We start from the raw sequence: 24,228 nt of genomic DNA, 5'->3' as shown, positions 1-24,228 counted from the left end.
ATTGCAAGTTTTCTATAAAAATATATATAATACTGTGTATAATTTTTAATTAAATTTTCTAATTTACATTTCAAAATACTCATTTAAACAACCTTAAATCAATGACTTCCTTTCTTCTCTTTCTGTGGTTCATTTTGCATACCATACATCCCTGCATATTTACATGAACTAAACCACTCAGTAAACCATTGTTAAATCCATCAAAATTTCTTTACACTGTTGAATTTATCTTAATGCTACCAGCATTTTGAAATGAGCACAATTTTCACCCATATATTCAGTAAACATTTTCCAGTCTTCTTTAAATGTACATTCTTCTTGCTCTCTTATTCTATATGTTAAATCGGCAAGTTGCGCGTATTCCATCAGTTTAAGTTGCCATTCTTCTTTAGTTGGGACCTTGTTCGTTTCCCATTTTTGGGCTAACGAAACATGGGCCGCAGTAGCAGCATACATAAATAGTCTTTTTTGACACCTGGGAATTTCCCTCTGAATGATCTGCAACAAAAAGGAATCTGGTTTGTTTGTTTTTTGAAAGGTCCTTGTAAACATTTTTTCAATTCATTGTAGATCATTTCCCAACACTCTTTTACCCTGAAGGTAATGGGGCCCTTTATATGTCCAGCTGTCCTTTGTTGACAACAAATTGTCGCTGTTTTTTGTGTTGAATATATGCTATATAGAAATGAGCAAACCAGTGATATTTTAGGGAGCAGGCTAGCAGGCGGGGCCCATGACTTACACCGTAGGAGCCTACACAACACAAAACACTGTTGCTGTATGTAGGTTTTATTTGATTTGTTTTTTATCTTATATTTTGGAAATGTACATCCAATTTTTTTTCCTTTAAATTTTTGAGGGGTCCCCAAGAGAGTGGGGCCCTAAGCTATAGCTTGTTTAGCTTATACGTAAATTCGGCACTGTACATGTGCTATCTACACCTCTAAAAGTAAAGGTAAAGGGACCCCTGACCATTTGGTCCAGTCGTGACCGACTCTGGGGTTGCAGCACTCATCTCGCTTTATTGGCCGAGGGAGCCAGCGTACAGCTTCCGGGTCATGTGGCCAGCATGACTAAGCTGCTTCTGGCGAACCAGAGCAGCGTACGGAAATGCCGTTTACCTTCCCACCACAGTGGTACCTATTTATCTACTTGCACTTTGACGTGCTTTCGAACTGCTAGGTTGGCAGGAGCAGGGACCGAGCAACAGGAGCTCACCCCGTCGCGGGGATTCGAACCGCCGACCTTCTGATCGGCAAGTCCTAGGCTCTGTGGTTTAACCCACAGCGCCACCCGCGTCCCTATCTACACCTCTAGCTCACACCAAAGGGCAGCGCGAAACAAGCAGGAACCCAACAGGTGCAAGGAGACACCTTTATTAGTCCGAGTAAGTGGTATAGATTCCAACGTTTCTTTAAAAGCAATTAGCTCATCTCTAGGGGACTGTCAGAATCAGGATTAGCTCAAATCTATTGCAGGCTCAGCTGCCACGGAGGGAGTCCGTATGTCAGTGGCTCATTTTGGAGCTAGTCATCTAAGAAACTGTAATAGATGTAGCCTATTTCTTTTTCTGTCAGGACCCTGATGAAGAGCTAATTGTTCAAAAGAGGTTGGGATTTATACCTCTTGGATGAATACGCTCCTGCACCTGCTGAATTTCTGGTTCTTCTGAAGTTAGGTTCCTGCTACTTCTCCACCTGCAGTCTTTGTACATACTGATGTTAAAAATAGTGATTGATATCTATATAAATTATAGTATAAATTAGTCTAGCAAATGAATTGGTTAATTATTGCAACCCTAATTTATATATTTGGATCCTGATACTGACGGTTTTGTAGTCGTTTTAAACTGTTCTGTTGATGTATCTGGGAATAGCTCATATTTTCCCCAAATTGATTTCTAAAAGCGCCTTAAAGCTATATTTTCTTTCTGACAATAGTCATTTTGCTTACTAGATGGTTAAATTTTCTATGGTTAAGGTATGGGAAACAGTCGCCTTTGCAAAGGTGGCAGGTGACCGCAGTGCAACTTGTGACTTTGTTTAATTATAATTTATTCACAGATAGAATAGCAAGCAGAAAGCCAGTCTATCAATTAAAGGCGCTTTTTAGAAAGCTTATCAGGAATTTCTTGATCAGAAATTTAGTAAGGGGAGGTTAGTTGCTCAAAACCTGCCATCACCAGTCTTGTCCCAAAATGCACAGCTAGAGGATATTGTGTATTTTGCTGGTTGCACATTAAGATGTTCCTGAGCAATGTGTTCCAGTACATTCTCTTGGTGTGGGGAGTGCTGCAGGAATGACTTTCTAATTCCTGCTTAAGATCTTAGTGGTGTCTGCATATCAGCTTAAATAGTACCCCTTCTGGAGTACTCCTTGCAGACCAAGATTACTCTATGTCCCAGAACCATAAAATGTGCAGAGATTCTGTGGCTAGCTTAGGGTTTCCTTGGCTGATAAACTGAGGAAGGAGGGGTTCCCCAGGGGCAGGAAATTTAAAAACCACAGCGGCGAGGGATTTTATGGTGGTGGCAATGGTGATGAGACGCCCAGCAGTGATTGGCCGTGGTGCCCTGATGTCACAGAGGGGAAAGGCAGGCGGAATAGGCTAAAGGTTATTATTGCCTGAGGCACTCTACCCAAAAGAGCAACTGGGACTAGGAAAGTGATGCAGAAGGAGGTGCATAAGAAAGGATAAAGTTGAAGGGAAATGGGGGGCTGAAGCTAAAAAGATGCAAGCAATTGCATGCTACATCAGCTGAAGTATAGTGTTCAGTTCACGAGAAGCAATGGCACCACTCTTTTGTACTGGAGCAAAATGTCCAGTTCTGGGCACTGCAGTTAAAGGAGGACATCAGCCAAGTGTAATGTCAGGCATTGGGGAAGCGGCTTCCTCCCTCCCTTTAGCTGTGGATAAGCAGAACAAAGCAAAAATAGTCTCTTACCATTTAAAGAGATTTTAATGATCACAGCGAAAGAACAAAGAGTCTATTCTCGGAGTAAAGGTGCTCCCAGTTAAGGTTTCCACCCACTTCCCCCCGAGTCACTTCCTCGTCTTGCAACCTGATCTTGCAACCGCTGTGCCTTCTGTGCAGCTACCTTGTCTAATCTATGTGACCTTGGACTGATCAGCTGGACATTTTCCAGCGAACCGGAGTCCATTAACTCTCTCTCTCTCTTCTGGTTCTTCTTCTCCTAGCTGTTCACCACCCAGTTCTTCCCAACTTTTGTCTTCAGAACTGTGCCCCTCTGCAAACCACTGTTCCAATTTTATACTGTTCCACTGCTTCTGGGCAGCTTCAGGATCCTGGTTAGGAGCAGGGGAAGGGGGAGGCTCCCACTATTCCTCATTTGTGCAGCCCTCCTCAGCACGGTCTCTGACATATAATATTCCTGGAGGAGAGCTACAAAGATTGAGAAGAGCCTAGACAGCAATCCTTGGGAAAAGGTTGAAGGAACTGCCTTTGTTTAGTCTGGAAGGGGCAGCTAAGAGGCAATATGATAGCTACCTAAAAATATTTTGATAGCGTCTCATGGATGATGGAGCTCTGGAGGGTAGGATGGAGCTGCAGAGAGTAGGATTCAAATTAATGGGTTCACATTATAAGAACTTTCTGATGGTACAAGCTGCTTAACAATGGGCCTGATGGTCACCTGTCGGGGATGCTGGAGCACTGAACTTCCTACGGAGGACCTTAAGGTCCATAAATAGCAACACCCTAGAGGTCCCAGGCCCTAAGGAAGTCAGATTAGCCTCAACCAGAGCCAGGGCCTTCTCAACACTGGCTCCGGCCTGGTGGAACACTCTGTCTTATGAAACCAGAGCCCTGCGGGATCTGATTTCTTTCTGCAGGGCCTGTAAGACAGAGTTGTTCCACCTGGCCTTCGGCTTGGAATCAATTTGATTCCCTCCCCCTCTTCTTTTTTCCTTTCTCCTCCTGTGATGGAACTCCTATTTGGGGACTTCCCTGGCTTTTTTTCTGGCCCATGTAGGACCACAGTCTGGATAGTTAGCCTTGGTGAAGACTAGACGTTTTCATCCCCAAAAAAGTTTTTGATTTGAATTTCCATTGAAATGAGGCTGTGTTTTAATGTTGTATTTTAATCTTGTTTTTAAGTTGTATTTCAATCAATTTGCTTTTATATCAGGTGTTAGCTGCCCCGAGCCTGGTCTTGGCTGGGGAGGGCAGGGTATAAATAAAATTATTATTATTATTAGCGGGGGGACAGATGAAACGACCCTAGAGATGCCTCCAAACTCGGTGATTCAATTAATATGGCAATTCACCTTCCACCAGCATCAATTTTCAGCATTGCCAGCAGGGCAGGCTGGATGTTTCTGGGGTCCCTTGAGCAGAGGATGTCAGTGGGCCCCTTTCTCCCTTCCTTTCTTCCTCAAACCACACTCCCTCTTGGGCTCCCCCCTTTAAAGTAAAACAGACCTTGAATAACAGGGCAACCCCCAATGCCAATGTTTCAGTAGTGTTTCAAACATACGCGGTTTCACTTAAACACAAGGTGCCTTGGAACATAACCCTAAATGGAGAACTGCATGTAATCAGTATGGCAAACAGGTCTATTGAGCAGAACCGGCCTGCCCGTGGGGCAGAGTGAAGTATCTCCCTCAGGTGGCAGAAGTACAAGCGCTGGCACCCTGCCCACCCCATGGCATAGTGCACAGTGTTGCCGCTCATCTTCCCTGCCACGGGGCGGAGAACACTGAGATCCAGCGCCGAGGGCCTTCTGGCGGTTCCCTAATGGCGAGAAGTGAGGTTACAGGGAATCAGACAGAGGGCCTTCTCGGTGGTGGCGCCCGCCCTGTGGAACGCCCTCCCATCAGATGTCAAGGAACTAAACAGCTATCTGATATTTAGAAGACATCTGAAGGCAGCCCTGTTTAGGGAAGTTTTTAATATTTAATGCTGCCTTGTTTTTAACACTCGATTGGAAGCCGCTCAGAGTGGCTGGGGAAACTCAGCCAGATGGGCGGGGTATAAATAATAAATTATTATTATGATTATTATTATTATAGCAAGACCATGAGGTGCGCCCTACCTCTCTCCGAGTTTGGCAACGGGTTTGCAGTGTTCAGTTGCTGGCAAAAGTGGGCCACAGCGATGTGGGGAGATGGCTGCACATTCCCGTTTCGCCTCAGGTGCTGAAACAGGACAGGCCGCCCCTCCTAATGAGACTTGTTTAACTTGTGTTGGGATGCAGATACATACCCTGGAAGGGAAATGGGATTTTGCTGGTTAGTTGTACAGTCATGTGGGAAATGTGTTGTTTAACTGGGTGACACTTATCAGCAACAGGGAGCTCCAGTAACCAATTACAGTGGTACCTTGGTTCGCAAACGGCTTAGTTGTCGAACAAATCGGCTCCCAAACTTTGCAAACCCAGAAGTTCTGGTTTGCGAACGTTTTTCGGAAGCCGAACGTCTGGCGCAGCTTCCGTTTGAGTGCAGGAAGCTCCTGCAGCCAATCAGAAGCCACACCTTGGTTTTTGAATGGTTTTGGGAGTCGAATGGACTCCTGGAACGGATTACGTTCTAGAACCAAGGTACAGTAGTAGTGGCGCCTGCCCTGTGGAACGCCCTCCCATCAGATGTCAAAAGAGCTAAACAACTACCTGACATTCAGAAGACATCTTAAGGCAGCCCTGTTCAGGGAAGTTCAGGGAAGTTTTAAATGTGTGACATCTTAGTGTATTTTTGGTCTTTGTGGAAGCTGCCCAGAGTGGCTGGGGAAACCCATCCAGATGGGCGGGGTACAAATAATAAATTATTATTATTATTACAGGCTTGTTTGGAAGGAGTGAGCCAATGCAGGGCATATTCCCATGACGACTTTCACTGTTAGCCATACTGTGACTCTAATATTTATCTGTAGTGTAATAGACTCTTGAAAAATAGTGGGTATGTGTCAGTGGTGTGGGGGGGGGAATTTTTCATAGGAGAAAGTTAGGGTCAGAGGCACCAGCTTGTGAGGGGGATTGTGGGGGGGCCGACATTGCAACGCCCCGTGTGTGAGCATCATGCCTCCCTCCCAGTGGCGTAGCGTGGGGGGTGCAGGGGGGGCCGGCCGCACCGGGTGCAACATCTGGGGGTTAGGGTTAGGGGGCGCAAATCCACGGGTTAGGGGCCGCAAATTACTTGCCTTGCCCCGGGTGCTGACAACCCACGCTACGCCACTGCTCCCTCCCTAAGCCAGGCAGAAGCTTCTTGGATTTTGGGAATGAGGTGTCAGGCCTCTGAAGTGATGCTGGAGCCTTCGTACTCCTTTCAGAAGCTGGGTGGGCTTTGGGAAAGTGGCAGGGAGGGTCTTGGCCCCATCTAAGCATCGTGCCTCGCCCCCTCCCCAGACGAGCAGAAACTTCCTGGTCTTTGGGAAGGAGGCAACAGGCTTTAATACTTTAATACTCTGATTTACCAGGAACATTTAGGGGATTAACCTAGTCCCCATAGTCCACTGACCACACGCCGCTGGCATGTGTGTGTTTTAAACAAGCAACTTCCCAGCTCTCGCGTTCACAGAAAGCTATGTTCAAAAGTACGGTGTTCATTTACTGCTAAAAAATATAGCAAGCAGGAGGACTTGGGTGAGATATTTCAGTGGCTAAGAAATACAACTGGTGAACTTAGAAGAGTTTCTTTCTTTAACTATCCTTCAAAAATTATTTTAACTTCGACATGACAGGTTGGGCCAACAATTGCCCTGCAGTAAACTCAAACTTCCCTAAGCATGAATATGCCTTATTTTTGTAACGTGAAATCTGATTTAAAAGAGTTGCAAAGCTGCTCTGAGGATGGGAAAGGTGAGCTTGTGGCAGCACAGGCACTTTGCATAACATTTGCACACGCTAATTGATGCAAATTTGGAAGGATTGCTATAATTTAAATAGTGAGGAAGATTGGGACCAGGTGATCTGGGTGCCTGCTTCCTCTGCTCTCCAGGCACTAACTGCCAATGGGCAACTTTCGTGCTACCCTGCTCTCCCTTCTAATAGTTCTCCATCATTAAATGGTACCCAGAATGGAGAGGCCTGCAAATGGAAGATGTCTTCAAATGCAGGAAGACTGTTCTCTAGCTCAGACATCCCCTCAAATGCAGGACGATGCTCATTAATGGCTTGGACAGTCCCCGCCCTCTATTGACCATGAGACTGGCATCTAGTTTGCGACAGTTCTAGTATCCAACAGTATAAGTGAGGACACACTTTAGAAGGCTAGCAGGATGACAATGGGTCATAAATAGAGCTTTAATTATGGGGAGGGGTGTCAGGAATCTGGAGAGTCCTTTAGCGAAATCCACAAACCAAGTTCCCAAGTCCCTAAATTTAACTAAATCATATATACCTGTTAGAAACGGTTGCCAAAGGGCACCATCACAAAAGTTAAGAGGGCTGCCCAACCCTCAAGTGTACCTTCTGTAACTCAAGCACTGGTTGTAAATAATATCTTCTCTTGTGTGAGCTGCAGCTGCAGATTTAACTCCTTTAAAAGTTACTGTCCCCCTCATGTTGCAAAATTCTAATCTTCCCTATCGGATCCGAATATTCATTCTCTCTCTTTCACCCGCCAACCCGCCATGCCTAGTCATGTAGAATGCTCTTCCAACAAAGATTCAGGAAGCATCTTCAATTTTTATACATTTCCTGAAAACTTTTCTAATCTGCTAGGCTTCTGCAGACAATTAAAGAGAGAGAGGGAAAAATATATTATATTTACAGTTAGACAGTGATCTATGATTTTGGTTTTTATAGGAGATATATATATATTGTACAGTGCTTTGATTTTTTATTATTATTAAAAATGCATTATACACATTTCCATTCTGAAAATAAGTAAATAAATCCTACGCACAACGGAGTCTTGTAAAACACAAACCAAAATAGACATACAGTGGTACCTCGGGTTAAGTACTTAATTCGTTCCGGAGGTCTGTTCTTAACCTGAAACTGATCTTAACCTGAAGCGCCACTTTAGCTAATGGGGCCTCCTGCTGCCACTGCACGATTTCTGTTCTCATCCTGAAGCAAAGTTCTTAACCCAAGGTAGTATTTCTGGGTTAGCGGAGTCTGTAACCTGAAGCGTCTGTAACCCGAGGTACCACTGTAGGCAAATTCGATTGCAGAGCTGGGGTTTTCAGCTTACCAGGAGAATTCTAGCCAGCCTTGAACATACTGAGATAGGTTGTGTGACAGAAATAAGTGTTTTGCAAAGGATTTACGAGCTATGTTGACTACTGAAAGGCATTTTTTGCGAGGGGGGGTCTCCCTTAGCGGGGTGAGCAGGGCCACCTCTGGAGAGGCTAGGGTGTGCTCCTGTAGCTTTCTACCTTCTGCTTTCCTCATGGGCCTTTTCATTTTGTCCAGTTCCCAGTACAGCCTCCCCTCCCGTCTCCAGTGCCTCCAATGATCCGGTGGGCTCCTACTCCATTAATGGGATTCTGGGGATTCCTCGGTCGAATGGAGAGAAGAGGAAACGTGACGAAGGTAGGGGGAGGGAGGGGTTCATCCTCCCTTTATTTATTTCCTTTTTCTTTCTCCCCCCTTTGCTCTGCCCCTCTCATTCCCATTCTCTTTGACCTCCCTCTTACCACCCCCTAAGCTCCAGTTTTGGACCAGGATTCGCAGGTGCTTTGCATATTGGATTAGTCTTAGATTAGGGATGGTTCTCCACCACCAGCACCACCACAACAACTCGACTGGCCCAGAAAGTCTTTCATGACCAGCTGAATTCTCGTTAGGAGGCAAAGCCAGCCGATTTCGTTCCCGGAGCCAAGGCACAAACTCCCTTCCCGGTTTCTAGATTGAGCCTTGGACTCACACCAAGGTAGCTTATCCTGAATTTCTAATCAAAGGCAGCAAAAGGGGGATTCTGGAACGATCCACTTTGTATACCCAACCGCCTAACAATATTTAAGACAAGAAACAAAACCTGGCTTTCAGGGCCAGGTAAGAGAAGGTTGAGGAATGTGAGAATTATTTTTAAGGAGAGAGAGAAACAGCTGTTGTGTTTTGGCACCCTACAAATAAAACATGCATTCAGAATTGAAAAACGGGGGGAAAAATATACTCCTCTTTTTGCCAATCTCTTTAGCTGATGGTTTGCAAGCCCAAAATGAAAGAATTAAGTTGTGCAATGTATTTGATCTATGTGATCTTCTACAGATTAGCTTCTCTGGTGTCTCTGCCCTTAAGTCGTCTGCGACTGGACCTAATGGTCAGGGGTCCCTTTAGGCTTAGCACACTGACGAATGTGATTTTTGGGAAGCATTTAGAAAAAGGTAGAGATATAATTTCCTTTCTTTCCGGAAGGATATGTTTTTATGCGCAGCACCACAACTAATTCATAGTCTTTCAGTAGGCAGTGGTGACTTTTGCCTATACTGTTCCATCAAACGCTGATCCTCACATGCCAGTCCATGTTGCCAGGTGCCAATAACGCTTCCTGAAAATGTAGATGGTCTCTGTTTGTTTCCAGCTGGTATATGCTCAGTGTTTGTTGGCATGAACTGATATGCGCACTCATGTGCATCAATGATATGGAGAGAACTCTGTGCTTATAAACACAGTGAAAACTCTTGGCTTAAGCTTGATATTCATGTGTGAAATGATACCGTCCAGATAAAAAATTTAACTGGAAAAAAAAACTGAGAAGAAAAAATGGATGTGGGCAAAGGAATTGCTGGTGTCAGGATTGTTACCATAGGAGCTGGTGGTGAGGCTGAGGTTGTGATTTGTGATCAATGCTCAGCAGTCGCTGGTTCCCCTTCTGCAATGCAGAACAAAAACACTGGAATTACGTGGTGGTTGTAAAGATAAATGAATGAGCGTACAATGTGCTTTGAACGTTCAAAAAGCACAATATAAATGAACACTGTTGTGTTGTTGTTGTTGTTCTAATCAATTTTGAAGGGCTGCATGGACTCCTGAGAGATTAATAGCACAACTGTATGTCTACTAAGTCCCATAGAATTCAATGGAACTTGTTGCCAGGTCAGAGAAAACACCTGAAAGTAAACTTCATTGGGCTTAATGGGACTTACTTCTAAGTAATACTACTACTACTACTACTACTAATAATAATAATAATAATAATAATATTTATACCCTGTCCATCTGGCTGGGTTGCCCCAGCCACTCTGGAGAGGCTTATGCTGCCAGGCTACAATTCAATGTTTATTTACCTCAAACCACATCAAACTCATTGAGACATTTAGAGGATTGTAAAATATTTATGGTGACATATGCTTTTATTTTATTTACTTATTGTCTTTATATCCCACCTTTTTCTCCAAGGAAACAACCCTGTGAAGTAGGTTAGGCTGAGAGGCAGCAACTCAGCCAAAGTCACTCAGTTTCTTGGCTGAGGGGGAATTTGAACCCTAGTCTCCACTACATCACACTGACTTGCCACACTGCCTGCCAGCAAGATGCCGAGTTTCCTTTTCTTTTCTTTTCTTTTCTTTTCTTTTCTTTTCTTTTCTTTTCTTTTCTTTTGGAAGTTTCTAGCCCTCCTGGAAAGAAAGTTGTAACACAAAATGTGCAGGCAATCATCTAAGCGATTTCTGTGAAACCAGCCTGCCTCTCGCTGTTTCTGCTTTTCAGTATATTTAGCCTATGAGTGTAATCAGAGTTGGGCTAAATCCCTGGGGTCCTAAAGAGCTCATATTTACCCCTCTCCTTTAACACATTTTTCGTTCCTGCTTCTACCTCATTTTCTAGTCCTTGGAACCTCCATTGTTTGCCCTTCCTTACTTTCTAGCAACTGCAATACATCTTTCCTGTGGGGGGATAATCTAAGCTCAGGTTCTCTCTAGAAGCTATTCTCTGCAAATGCTACAGCCTAATAGGGACGCGGGTAGCGCTGTGGGTTAAACCACAGAGCCTAGGACTTGCTGATCAGAAGGTCGGCAGTTCGAATCCCCATGACGGGGTGAGCTCCCGTTGCTCGGTCCCTGCTCCTGCCAACCTAGCAGTTTGAAAGCACGTCAAAGTGCAAGTAGATAAATAGGTACCACTCCGGCAGGAACGTAAACAGTGTTTCCGTGCGCTGCTCTGGTTCGCCAGAAGCGGCTTAGTCATGCTGGCCACATGACCCGGAAGCTATATGCCGGCTCCCTTGGCCAATAAAGGGAGATGAGCACCGCAACCCCAGAGTCGGCCACGACTGGACCTGATGGTCAGGGGTCCCTTTACCTTTTTAATAGGTGTTAGGCTGGGTAGGTGTTAAAGAACACTCCCTAATGGCAAATGGAAAATACAAAAAAATTTGCAAAGAGACTTAGGCATATCTCCTGCTCTGCGGGAACTGAAGAATTCATGGTATAGTCAATGTACAGTACAATGATGTACATGTCATAGAATCATAGAATCATAGAGTTGGAAGAGACCACAAGGGCCATCGAGTCCAACCCCCTGCCAAGCAGGAAACACCATCAGAGCACTCCTGGCATATGGTTGTCAAGCCTCTGCTTAAAGACCTCCAAAGAAGGAGACTCCACCACACTCCTTGGCAGCAAATTCCACTCTTGAACAGCTCTTACTGTCAGGAAGTTCTTCCTAATGTTTAGGTGGAATCTTCTTTCTTGTAGTTTGGATCCATTGCTCCGTGTCCGCTTCTCTGGAGCAGCAGAAAACAACCTTTCTCCCTCCTCTATGTGACATCCTTTTATATATTTGAACATGGCTATCATATCACCCCTTAACCTCCTCTTCTCCAGGCTAAACATGCCCAGCTCCCTTAGCCATTCCTCATAAGGCATCGTTTCCAGGCCTTTGACCATTTTGGTTGCCCTCCTCTGGACACATTCCAGTTTGTCAGTGTCCTTCTTGAACTGTGGTGCCCAGAACTGGACACAGTACTCCAGGTGAGGTCTGACCAGAGCAGAATACAGTGGCACTATTACTTCCCTTGATCTAGATGCTATACTCCTATTGATGCAGCCCAGAATTGCATTGGCTTTTTTAGCTGCCGCGTCACACTGTTGGCTCATGTCAAGTTTGTGGTCAACCAAGACTCCTAGATCCTTTTCACGTGTACTGCTCTCAAGTAAATCTCTACTTAGTCAATGTCTACTCAGAAGTAAATCTCTTTGTTTTTAATGGGTCTTACTCCCAGGTACATATTGGTGCAAAATGAGCACCACTTAAATATAGACAGATATAAAATAATCTGATAAGCTTAAAAACAATTAAATTATTATGAATAAAATAAACAATATATTATAACATCCTGTTAGTTTTCTCACTGGCTTTGCAGTTTGGGCAGGACAGTGATTTTGCTGGGAAAATTAGGGAAAGTACGACCTGTATTGATTAAAAAATTTAAAACAATTTTTGTACCCAGTATAAAATCATAAGTGTGCAAGGTAAAATAAGACGTGAAAAGAAAAACAATTGTTAAGATACACCTGTGTGAAAAAAAGACAAAATACGCCCCTTATAGGCTCACAAGGTGGTTACTGTGCTTATCCTAAACTTAGCCTCATACGGTGCTTTTATGAATTCAGCCTGTATGCTTTTCCTTACTATTTTACCTGCAATTTTTTTATTTAAAAAAATCCCACTGTTTTATCATTTTTTTATTTGTTACATTTCCACAGCACCATTCATCGGAAGATTACAAGGCAGTTTACAATATAAAAACACAAAAATACATACCATAATAACAAACAAAAACAATTGCACCCCCCCCTTTAATAGGTCATGGATTGTTTAATTAGCCAAAGGCCTGGGAGGAGGAGAATGTTTTTACCGGGCACCTAAAGATATGTAATGAAGGAACCAGGCAAGCCTTTCTGGGGAGAACGTTCCACAAGTGGGGAGTAACCACTTTCATTTTAAGAATGAAAGTGGATCATTTGGCTTTCCACAACCCCAGTGACTACAGGCCTGGAAGTAAGCTCAGCTGAATGGGACTTATGCATGTAAAACATGCAGTAACCGGGCCAGATTAAGATTGGTTGAAGCTTTAGGGCTGTTTTAATCTGTAGGGGGCGGAGGGGCATGGCTGTTTATACTGCAGAGATGCATCGCTCTGGTTAGAGGCGCCCCAAAATCTTCACTTGCAGTCATTTTATGCATCCTTCTTTGCAACAGCCATGCAGGGTAGGCTAGGCTCAGAGTTGGTGCATGGCCCAAAGTGAGCAAAAAGAATAAGAGTTAAAATGAGAAAATGCACATGGTCAAAGTATTTTCTTTTTGTTTACCAAGGTCTGCATAATATTTTGTTGTTTGTGAAACAGAAGTCCACAGTTTTTTTGTAGTTTTAAGATAACGCAAGTCACCTTATTTTATGCATTCCTATTTAGGGAAACTAGGGACGCGGGTGGCACTGTGGGTTAAACCACAGAGCCTAGGCCTTGCCAATCAGAAGGTCGGCGGTTCAAATCCCCGTGACGGGGTGAGCTCCCGTTGTTCAGTCCCTGCTCCTGCCAACCTAGCAGTTCGAAAGCATGTCAAAGTGCAAGTAGATAAATAGGTACCGCTCCAGCGGGAAGGTAAACGGCGTTTCCATGCTCTGCTCTGGTTCGCCAGAAGCGGCTTAGTCATGCTGGCCACATACCCGGAAGCTGTACGTCGGCTCCCTCAGCCAATAAAGCGAGATGAGCACCGCAACTCCAGAGTCGGCCACGACTGGACCTAATGGTCAGGGGTCCCTTTACCTTTACTATTTAGGGAAAGGGACCCCCGATTTTAAGAATAGCACCAGGACTCACAACTACCTTGATCTGGCCTTGAATTTAGGCAATTACATCTGTCCAGGTCAGCTCCAACCCACAAGAACTGATGCCCCAAGTAAATATATCAATCTTGAGGATGCTGCAACGCTCGTAATTGTTTTTGCTGCAACGACCCAATAAGGAATAGGGAATTACACTTATTGTCCATTTTAGGGTAGGCCAAAATATGTTGAGACAGAGTGCTTGCTTGCCTGTGTCTATGTAACTGTAGGAACAAGAAAGGCTGTAATTTATAGATTGAAGAGATCTCTATATTAGGGTCCCATACAGGAGCGGCAGAGACATCAGCTTGCGGAAGCCCACTTAAGACTCAGAGAGGCGTGAGGCTAGAGTGGCCTGGTATCTCAAATTTCATAATTGCTGCCTTCCCAAATCAAGAAATAAGTGGTTTGAGCATTCCCTCCATTTCTGGCCCCGAGCCAAATGTAATTGAGACAAAGCGAAGGGGAAAAGAAATGTTTGCAAAGCTTACTCTTGATTAAGTTGAGCAATTCAGTGGGGAAAGGATTAAGCGGGGGAACGCGCTGTGTCAAGTTCCTGAGGGAAGCGAGACCCCTGCCGAAAGCGGGTGAAGGTTCTGCTACCTTTGGTAAGCGAAAGAATGATGTCCATCAACATTTGGTGATCTCCTTCTACCGGTCCACAATAGAAAGTGTCCTTTCATACTGCATCACGGTGTGGTACGCTGGTTTGACATCAACTGATAGGAAGTGCCTACAGAGGGTGGTGAATACAGCACAAGATATTATGGGCTGTCCCGTGAATCCGCTGGATGACATCGCGGAAGAACGTTGCCTCAGGAGAGTGGGGAAAATTATCAGGGGTGATTCACACCCTGGCTGGTTGTACAAGTGACAATAAAGTATAAAGTAAAGTATATTTCCAGTGAACAGTACAGTGGTACCTCAGGTTAAGTACTTAATTCATTCCGGAGGTCCGTTCTTAACCTGAAACTGTTCTTAACCTGAAGCACCACTTTAGCTAATGGGGCCTCCTGCTGCTGCCGCACCGCCGGAGCCCGATTTCTGTTCTTATCCTGAAGCAAAGTTCTTAACCTGAAGCACTATTTCTGGGTTAGCAGAGTGTGTAACCTGAAGCGTATGTAACCTGAAGCGTATGTAACCCGAGGTACCACTGTACTTGGGAAGAACACAACCTTCAAATGTTTGCACAGACTGGGAGTAAACCATAGAAAACCATTTGTTCCAATTCAGTGGTAAAACATGATTTTCCCTGGGGAAAGACAAGCACTCAAAGCTGGAAAGCCCAGACTGTCCAAGTGTCCCTATTTTGCAGGGAAACTCCCAGATTTACAGAAGCCGTCTCGGTTTCTGATTTCATCCTGGAATGTCTCGCTTTTCCTTAGGACGTCCCTATTTCCATCGGAGAAATGTTGGAGGGTATGGAGTTATGGGAGTTACAACTAGTGTGACTTAATCATAGGGTACAGCTCTGATAATCATCTGCTCTTTTTCTTAGCAAAAGGGACCCTTGATAAGGGTGATTTTTCTTTTTTTGAAAACCATTATTTCCACCCTAATCTTTTAGCAGACAGTCTTCAGCCTTTCATCATAGCATGCTTTCCCAACACATTTGTTATCTTGCTCACCTCAGTTATCCGGTTTGTTCCTTGCTTTATAAAACAACAAACCTGAAGGGATGTCTCTAGCAACACACCCCAGACCCTACAAGTGTCCCTATTTTCCAAGGACAGTCCGAAATTTACAGAAGCCATCCCAGTTTCTGATTTGATCCCAGAATGTCCCGCTTTTCCTTAGGATGTCCCTATTTTCATCAGATAAATGTTGGAGGGTATGGAATAGGATGTCCCTATTTTCATTGAAGAAATGTTGACGGGTATGGAGTTATGTGACCCCTGAACCAAGGAGATAAGTAACTATACAGCCTTTAGAAGACATCTGAAGGCAGCCCAGTATAGAGAAGTTTTTTAAAAAAAATATCCAGTTGTTTTTTTTTTAATATACACTGGAAGCTACCCAGAGTGGCTGAGGCAACCGAGTCAGATGGGTGTGAATTATTATTATTATTATTATTATTATTATTATTATTATTATTATTATTAAATTGTTGAATAGGACATCCCTATATTTTCATCAGAGAAATATTGGAAGATATGCAGACCTGTGTCCCGAAATGCAGTACAAAGGGAGGGGTGGGTGAGCCCTGGATTAGACTATTGTAGCATACTCTACTAGATCTCCCAGTACGTTTCCAAGCACAGTTCAAAGTGTTGGTGCTGACCTTTAAAGCCCTAAACAGCCTCGGCCCAGTATACCTGAAGGAGCATCTCCACCCCCATCGTCCAGCCCGGAAACTGAGGTCCAGCTCTGAGGGTCTTCTGGTGGTTCCCTCATTGTGAGAAGTGAGTTTGCAGGGAACCAGGCAGAGGGCCTTCTCGGTGGTGGCACCTGCCCTGTGGAACGCCCTCCCATCAGATGTCAAGGAAATGAACAACTATCTGACTTTTAGAAGACATCTCAAGGCAGCCCTGTTTAGGGAAAATTTTAATGTCTGTTATCGTGTTTTTAATATTCTGTTGGGAGCTGCCTAGAGTTGCTGGGGAAACCAAGCCAGATGGGCGGGGTATAAATTATTATTATTATTATTATTATTATTATTAAACTGCTTGGAAATTGCAGCCGATGCAGAATGCTTCCGCCAGAGTGCTGACAAGGGCCCATGTATCAGAGCATATTATTTGATTGCTACTGGCTCCTGGTTTTGATTCTGAGCTAGACATTCTGCGGATTTTGTGGGCAGAATGCTGTGGTCCTTTGGTCTTTCTTGCGGACTCCTCACACACATGTTTGGCCACTGTGAAAAGAGGATGCTGGACTTGGACGGGTCTTTAGTCTGTTCCAGCAGGTCTAATCTTATGTTCTTTTTTTATGTATATTGTCTCATGCCCTGCAGTGCTGTCACAGGGTTATACCTATGCCACCTGATGTTGATTTTTTCAGGCAGTTTGCTTGCATTGGTGGGTGGATGATATGCTTTGATAGCATAACCAAAACTAGCCTTTTTCATGCCATGTGGATATTTCAATCCAGGTTGCTTTGTTTTTGTTATTCACCTAAGGCAGAAAGGAATTTGGTTTTCTTTATTCTGTGCTTCCTGTCTGCGTTGCTGCTGGGGGTGACGTGGGCTGCATTGTGTCCGGATGGCATTTCTAGTGTCCAGGTTTGCGACAAGCTGAAAAATGAAGAGTTCCCTGTCATTAGAATATAGACCACAGAACGCATATTATGCAAATGTGCTTTGGCTTTTAGACATTTGAGCCGACTGTGCTAGTTATAGCTTCCATGCACACGACCTAAAAAGGATCCGTAAAAGAGGCAGCTGTCTATTTATTTGCAAGCGCCAAGCATGAGTACTTTGGCCTGCTTGCAAAGCTGTTGAAGTAAGAGTTAAGAGATGCAGAGAAGGAAGGGCGGAAGAAGTCTGACTCCCAGGTGAACTGGAATAAAAGTTCTCGAACCTAGGGTGGCAACTCCTTTGATGGCAGCCCCTTCACCTTGTTCCTAAGGACCAAAAAGGAGACTAGAAATATTCTCAAGAAGTGATACAAATGGACAACATGGGACAAGACAACTGCTCGACGCTTAAATGAACGCCCTTGAATCTAACTCTGGCAAAGTGACTAGCATGAACCTTTAGAAGACATCTGAAGGCAACCATGTATAGGGAGGTTTTTAATGTTTGTTGTTTGATTATTTTTAAGTATTTGCTGGAAGCCGCCCAGAGTGGCTGGGGCAACCCCGTCAGATGGATGGGGTACAAATTATTATTATTATTATTGCAGTCTAGTATGAATCCCTAAGGGACGCGGGTGGCACTATGGTCTAAACCACAGAGCCTAGGACTTGCCGATCAGAAGGTCGGCGGTTCAAATCCCCGCTACAGGGTGAGTTCCCGTTGCTCAGTCCCTGCTCCTGCCAACCTAGCAGTTCAAAAGCACGTCAAAGTGCAAGTGGATAAATAGGTACTGCTCCGGCGGGAAGGTAAATGGCGTTTCCGTGTGCTGCTCTGGTTTGCCAGAAGCGGCTTAGTCATGCTGGCCACATGACCTGGAAGCTGTACACCGGCTCCCTTGGCCAATAAAGCGAGATGAGTGCCGCAACCCCAGAGTCGTCCGCGACTGGACCTAATGGTCAGGGGTCCCTTTACCTTTACCTATGAATCCCTAAAGAGTGCATTATTTCCCATATGCTCTTATGTAACTGCTGGCTCCTGAAGCCCTGAAACTCAAGAAAAATGGGGAGGAGTTAGAGGAGAAATCTGAAGAAGGCAGAAGCTGTTTATAGCCCTAAGGGAGGGTAAAGGAATTGCTTGGCTGGGCTAGATACAGGCTGTGTACATGTGATACCTTTAAAGCACATTTATCCCCTTCAGAGGATCCCGGGGAATGTAGTTTGCTAAGGGTGCTGGGGACTGTAGCTCTGTGAGGGGTAAACTGCAGACCCCAGGATTCTTGGGGGGAGTGCGTTAAATTTTCGGCCAAGGCAGCCACACTCTCGCCCACAGTAGCAGTTCTCTGGTCTGACAAAAAGACAGAGGAGGTGAGGGCTGGTCCAAAACATTTTGCTATACAAAGGAAAGGAGAAGATGGTGCCTACTACACCAGTGTGGTGTAGTGGTTAAGAGCGGTGGACTCGTAATCTGGTGAACCAGGTTCGATTCCCCGCTCCTCCACATGCAGCTGCTGGGTGACCTTGGGCCAGTCACACTTCTCTGAAGTCTCTCAGCCCCACTCACCTCACAGAGTGTTTGTTGTGGGGGAGGAAGGGAAAGGAGAATGTTAGCCGCTTTGAGACTCTTTCGGGTAGTGATAAAGCAGGATATCAAATCCAAACACTTCTACTTAGCTGACAGGTAAAGGTAAAGGGACCCCTGACCATTAGGTCCAGTCATGGCCAACTCTGGGGTTGCAGCGCTCATCTCACTTTATTGGCCAAGGGAGCTGGCGTTTGTCTGCAGACAGCTTCCAGGTCATGTGGCCAGCATGACTAAGCCACTTCTGGCGAACCACATCCGTGCACGGAAACTCCGTTTACCTTCCCGCTGGAGCGGTACCTATTTATCTACTTGCACTTTAACGTGCTTTCAAACTGCTAGGTTGGCAGGAGCAGGGACTGAGCAACAGGAGCTCACCCCGTCACGAGGATTCGAACCGCTGACCTTCTGATTGGCAAGTCCTAGGCTCTGTGGTTTAACCCACAGCACCACCTGCATCCCTAGCTGACAGGAGAGGCAGTTAAATAGGGTAGCACCCTCCATTGTACCTGAGACAGTAGGCCAAACTGGGGTTTGTGGTGGGGCAGAACAGGCGATGTGACAATAAAAAGAAATGGTTTGGGGGCTTAGGAGGGAGAACTGGGAGCTGGTGCTGCCCCTACTCCCAGCATCTGCTGCCTGAGGTGGTTGTCTCAGTCTGCCTAATGGTGGGGCCGAGAGCATCGCCTGCGTTGTTGAAAGAGGCAAGGAGCAGCGGCCCTAAGCTCTGAGGGGTTTGGGAACCCCCAAACTCTGGGCTTTTCTGGCACAGCTGAACATGTATTCTTGATGAGGAGCAGCAGAAGTTTGTGTACTGAGGAAACCCAGCACATTTTGCCATCAGCAGGAGGACTGTGGCCTTGCAGCAAAGCACTGACCTCTGGCCTTTTCCACAAGAGCAGTTTTGTGATGTGGTTGTGGCACCCCGTGTGACCTTCTAGTTACGCAGCTGCGCCCTCCTTACTGCTGCCTGTCTTCTGCTGCCGCAGATAGCTAGGCTGCGCTAATCTCTAGCGTGACAAAAAAGTTAGGGCAGACTGGTGTGTTTAACAGCTTCCTTCAGCCTCCCGATGAAGCTGTGCTTTGAAGAGGCCGTTTATTCCCAGCTTTGCTCCCAGAGGTCAAGTTCTCACTCCAGCAAGTAGATCAGGATGTAGGAATGAGAGATGCCTGTCAGTCAGTGCCCCACCACGAACTTCTCCAAGCAATCTGAAGGAGGAGGAGGAGGGAGGAGAGAAAGAAGGATAACTCAGAAGATGCACAGGCCAATTCTGTGACGCCAAAGTTCCACGTTTGCGTGTGGCACCTGATCCCAAGTCAGGACAAATGAGTCATCAGAATTCAGAGAGTTGTATGGGAGCAGAAAAAACACTGGCTGCTTCTCACAGCCATCCATCTGCAATATATGTCCTACTAACCTCTTGACTGACAGTGCTTTCCTTTAACACTTTTAACGGGTTGGGCCCTGAATATTTGAAGGAGTCCCTCCTTCCTTCTGTTTCTTTCTGCTGTTTGCAACCTGGGAATGACAACTCTTTATAGACCTACCATCTGTTAGGTAAAGGTGAAAGGTTAAGGACCCCTGAACAGGTTAAGTCCAGTCAAAGGCGACTATGGGGTTGCAGCGCTCATCTCGCTTTCAGCCCGAGGAAGCCGGCGTTTGTCCACAGACAGCTTTTTGGGTCATGTGGTCATGACTGCTTCTGGCGCAATGGAGCACCATGATGGAAACGCCATTTACTTTCCCGCCACAGTGGTACCTACTCATCTCCTTGCACTGGCATGCTTTTGAACTGCTAAGTTGGCAGGAGCTGGGACAGAGCAATGGAAGCTCACTCCATTGCGGAGATTTGAACCGCCAACCTTCTGATCAGCAAGCCCAAGAGGGTCAGTGTTTTAGAGCACAGCACCAACCGCCATGTGTTAGTCTACTGATCACCCACAAATGGTCTTTCTTATCTTTTTCTTTTTGTGATGCACCTCCCCGCAAGTTCTATACTCCAATATAAAACATTTCCCCATTTGAATGAGCTATCAAGACCTTTCTTTTGAGCCAAGTCATTTATAACGAAGGCTGCCATGCTAGCCCCGCTTACCTGGGAGTAAGTCCTGTTGAATGCAGCAGTATTTGCCAGGGCTATAGCCTTGGTGACAGGGTCACCTGCCTCTGGGCAGAGGGCAGACTAGATAATTTCTAGGGAGCCCCTCCCAGTGCTAAGACCCTGAGTTAAGTTGTGGGGACAGGAAGTGGTTGTCAGTACCTACCACTGACAAAAGAAAATCCCGATTGGCCCGTAAAACAAAGCAGAGATGACTTGAGGGAGCCTCTGACAGCCTTAATTCATCATAGCACGGACTTGCCTTTTCCCCCCTTTCATGTTCCCATTATATTTGTTTGTAAAAGTGGAAATCAATTTTGAAGGTAATTTTCTGGAAAGAATGAAAGGGAGGTAGGAGGGCCAGAGATGGCAGAGATGGGGAAAATAGAAGGAGGGGGGGAGTTTAGGCCAGGCACAGCCCAGGGGCAGCTCTTGGCAAGGTGAAAGAAAATTGCATATTCAATCTCCATCCATGAATCTCCCTCACCACTGCCCGCCTCCTGCTCAGGAACAATGAAGCCTTCCTCCCCTTTTTGCAAGGCAGGCAAAGAAGGCCGGAATATCAGCACTCACTTTAAATTCAGGGTCATTAATTCACCTGACTACTGAAGGAGAAGGGAGCACGGTACCCTTTAGAAAGGGGACCCTCTTCCTCACTCCCCAATGATGCTCTCGGTAGTAGTTGGCAGAGGTGGAGGAGAAGGAAGGAAGGAAGGGGAAAGGGGAGAGCGGAAACAATTTTGTGCTCTCAGACATGTTTGAAACGGGCATGAGGGGAGACACAATCGGGGAGCCATCCAGGTTATGCAAGGGAGGAGGAGGAGGGCTGGGAAACAGCCACCGCGGCATTCTCTGTTGTGCTGTTACTGCAAATTAAAAGTAGCATGTTTTGCCCTACATGATTCTCTCTTGAGGAGAGGAGCCAAATGTGTGTCTGTGTGTGTATGTTGGGGAGGGGGAGGATGGGAGAGGGGGGGGGTGGCGTTTATCATTTCTTCCTCAGAAGCCCAGGCGCAGTATCACCATGTGAGATGACATTTGAATTTACAATTCCGCTGAGAAAAGCCATTAATTCACAAATTAACATCCCCCCCCTCTCTTTTCTCTCTCTCTCTCTCCCTCTCTCACATGGATGTGCAAAGCAATTGAAAAGACAAAGGAAATAGCCTTAAGGAAGAGACTTTACTACTAGTCTGTCTGGGTGGAGATTGCTACCCCTGCTTCCAGATAGATAAACCAATTACCTGAGCGACACTGCTCTTGGCAGGCTGCTATTACTTCCTTTTGTAGAACTGCTCAGGCCACCGCTGGATTAAGCTTTATGTATCTCATTAATGTAAACCAGCAAGACTCTAGGAGCCAGGCAGGCTCCTCCATCCAGCACGTTGTGGCAGAAAGTGAAGGAGGGGAGGGGGCTGTGAAGAACTGGGGCGGAGGAGACGGTTGCTGGAACACTCCTGGTCCCTGCGTTGTTTTGCTGGGCTTTTTGTCTTCTCTAAGACCTTGACCACCCTTAAGCCAATGACAGGGCAGGTGGGTGTGTTGTCAGACCCTCCAAGCGTCCCTGTTTTCCAGGGACAGTCCTGGATTTACAGAAGCTGCCCCAGTTTCTGATTTCATCCCGGAAAGTCCTGCTTTCCCTATTTTCATCAGAGAAATGTTGGAGAGTATGGGGCACGTCCCTATTTTCATTGGAGAAATGTTGGAGGGTATGGAGTCATGTGAGCCAAGGAGATAAGTAACTATACCACCTTCAGAAGACTTCTGAAGGCAGCCCTGTATAGGGAATTTTTTTAATGTTTTATGATTTCTTTATATCTGTTGGAAGCAGCCCAGAGTGGCTGTCAAATGGGCAGGGTATAAATATTATTATTGTTATTATTATTATTTATTATTATTATTTTATTAAATAAGTTGTCTCTATTTTTCATTGGAGAAATGTTGGACGGTATGTCATGTAGGCTTTGCACAGTCTGTAGATCTGACTATCTGTATCTAAAATGGCCGATGCATTATGAGCAGACAGGGTGCTTACAGAGCAGTGAGCAAACTTGGCCCTGTATGTCTGTAAAATAAACAAAATCCGATCAGATTGGCAGCTGGCACTAGGACGGGTGGTTGTGAAAGATTCCTGGCTAAGCATTTACCCCCACCTGTGGATATTTGCTGCTGTGGCCTGCACACCTAGACGATTTGGGTCTGATGCTCGCAAGGTGGTCATGTGACCTCATCGCTGACATTATTAGAGCCACCTGGATTTTTCCTCCCTCCCCCAATCCCCAGAGGAGCAGCCAAGCTGCCATGGAGTGGCAAAGTCGGGGCAAAACCATGAGGGAAGATGCTCAAAGGGGTGGAGTTAGGCATCGATGCCCTTGCAAGTGAGCTATCCTCTCGAGTCATCACAAGGCACCTGCCACCCAGGCCTCATCTGGAGGGCAAGAAGCCATACCAAAAAGCAGAATGTCCGAAGGGTGTTGGGAGGGAGGGCGTAACTATGTACATATGAGTGGGTGAGTAAGAATTAATGGACTAATGGTAAAAATAAGTTAAAAGGAAGGCTAGAGTTAGAAGTACATCCCTGGTCTAAGTCTACAGTCGTAGAAAGTGTAGCTGTCTTGGCCACAATGACTCTCTTCTTGGATACGCTCATCATCTAGCTTCAGGATGAATTGCTAGGCACCACAATATTGCACATAGTTTGGGGCTGTGACCAGGACAGGATCCAGGGATAGACAGATAAGTTGGCAGAGTGCTAGGTGAGCCATCAAAGCACCGTCTTTTTCGCTCCATAAGACGCACCTATTTTTTAGAGGGGGAATGCAAGAAAAAAATATTCTTTAAAGGGAGCGCTGAGCAGAGCCTGTATGCATCCCAGGCTCTGCTCAGCGCTCCCTTTCACGAGCCACGTGGAGCGTGTGTACGGCGCTTGCAGGCTTTCCCAGGAAGTGGGGGAAGGGACAGAGGGGCTATCCCAGAAGCCAGAACAGTGAGAGGGAGCTCTGCACAGCGAGCCCTGAGGGCGAAGCCTTCTCAGGGCAGCGGGATGAAGGCTCCCCCTTCCTTGAGGAGGCTTCGCGCAGCTAAGCCAGAAGCTAGAACAGTGAGAGGGAGCACTGCGCAGCGATCCCTCTTTCCGTTCTGGCTTCTGGGATAGCTGCGCAGCCTGCACTCGCTCCATAAGACGCACACACATTTCCCCCTACTTTTTAGGAGGGGAAAAGTGCGTCTTATAGAGCAAAAAATATGGTAGCTTTCGGATTTGGTTATCTCCAGGAATTATGGGTAATCTCTGTCCTTTCCAGCTCGAGATGTGGTTCCTGTCCACATATGATCAAGATGAAGCCTGACATTTTAGTGTATTTTTGGTCTCTGTGGAAGCCGCCCAGAGTGGCTGGGGAAACCCAGCCAGATGGGCGGGGTACAAATAATAAATTATTATTATTATTATTATGAAATAAGGGGCTCTTTAAGGGTGGGGGGCAGAGATTTGGAATCAGCAAAGCATCATTTCAGGTCCCAAGTCAAAGCACAGGGTGCCATTTTCCATCCTTGCCCCCACCCTGGTTTTTCATAGCACCCAGCCTCCC

At 45.8% G+C, this 24,228-nt stretch overlaps 1 protein-coding gene across 18 annotated transcripts in view; it reads left to right on the top strand.

Annotated features, from left to right (window-relative positions):
* The window catches only part of PAX2 (paired box 2), a 153,959-nt gene that overhangs the window by 73,320 nt on the left and 56,411 nt on the right, over positions 1 to 24,228 (top strand). For all 18 annotated transcript variants that reach the window (XM_083615743.1, XM_083615754.1, XM_083615745.1 and 15 more), the window contains one exon: positions 8,374 to 8,493. In XM_083615743.1, coding sequence (XP_083471869.1) covers positions 8,374 to 8,493 — 120 coding nt within the window. The remainder of the gene's footprint in view (positions 1 to 8,373; positions 8,494 to 24,228) is intronic.

This window comes from Podarcis filfolensis (genome assembly GCF_964270895.1).
Source record: "Podarcis filfolensis genome assembly, chromosome: 5".
NCBI classification, from domain to species: Eukaryota; Metazoa; Chordata; class Lepidosauria; order Squamata; family Lacertidae; genus Podarcis; species Podarcis filfolensis.
The sequence above is the reverse complement of the archived record's forward strand: the minus strand, read 5'-3'. Positions and strand labels throughout refer to the sequence as shown.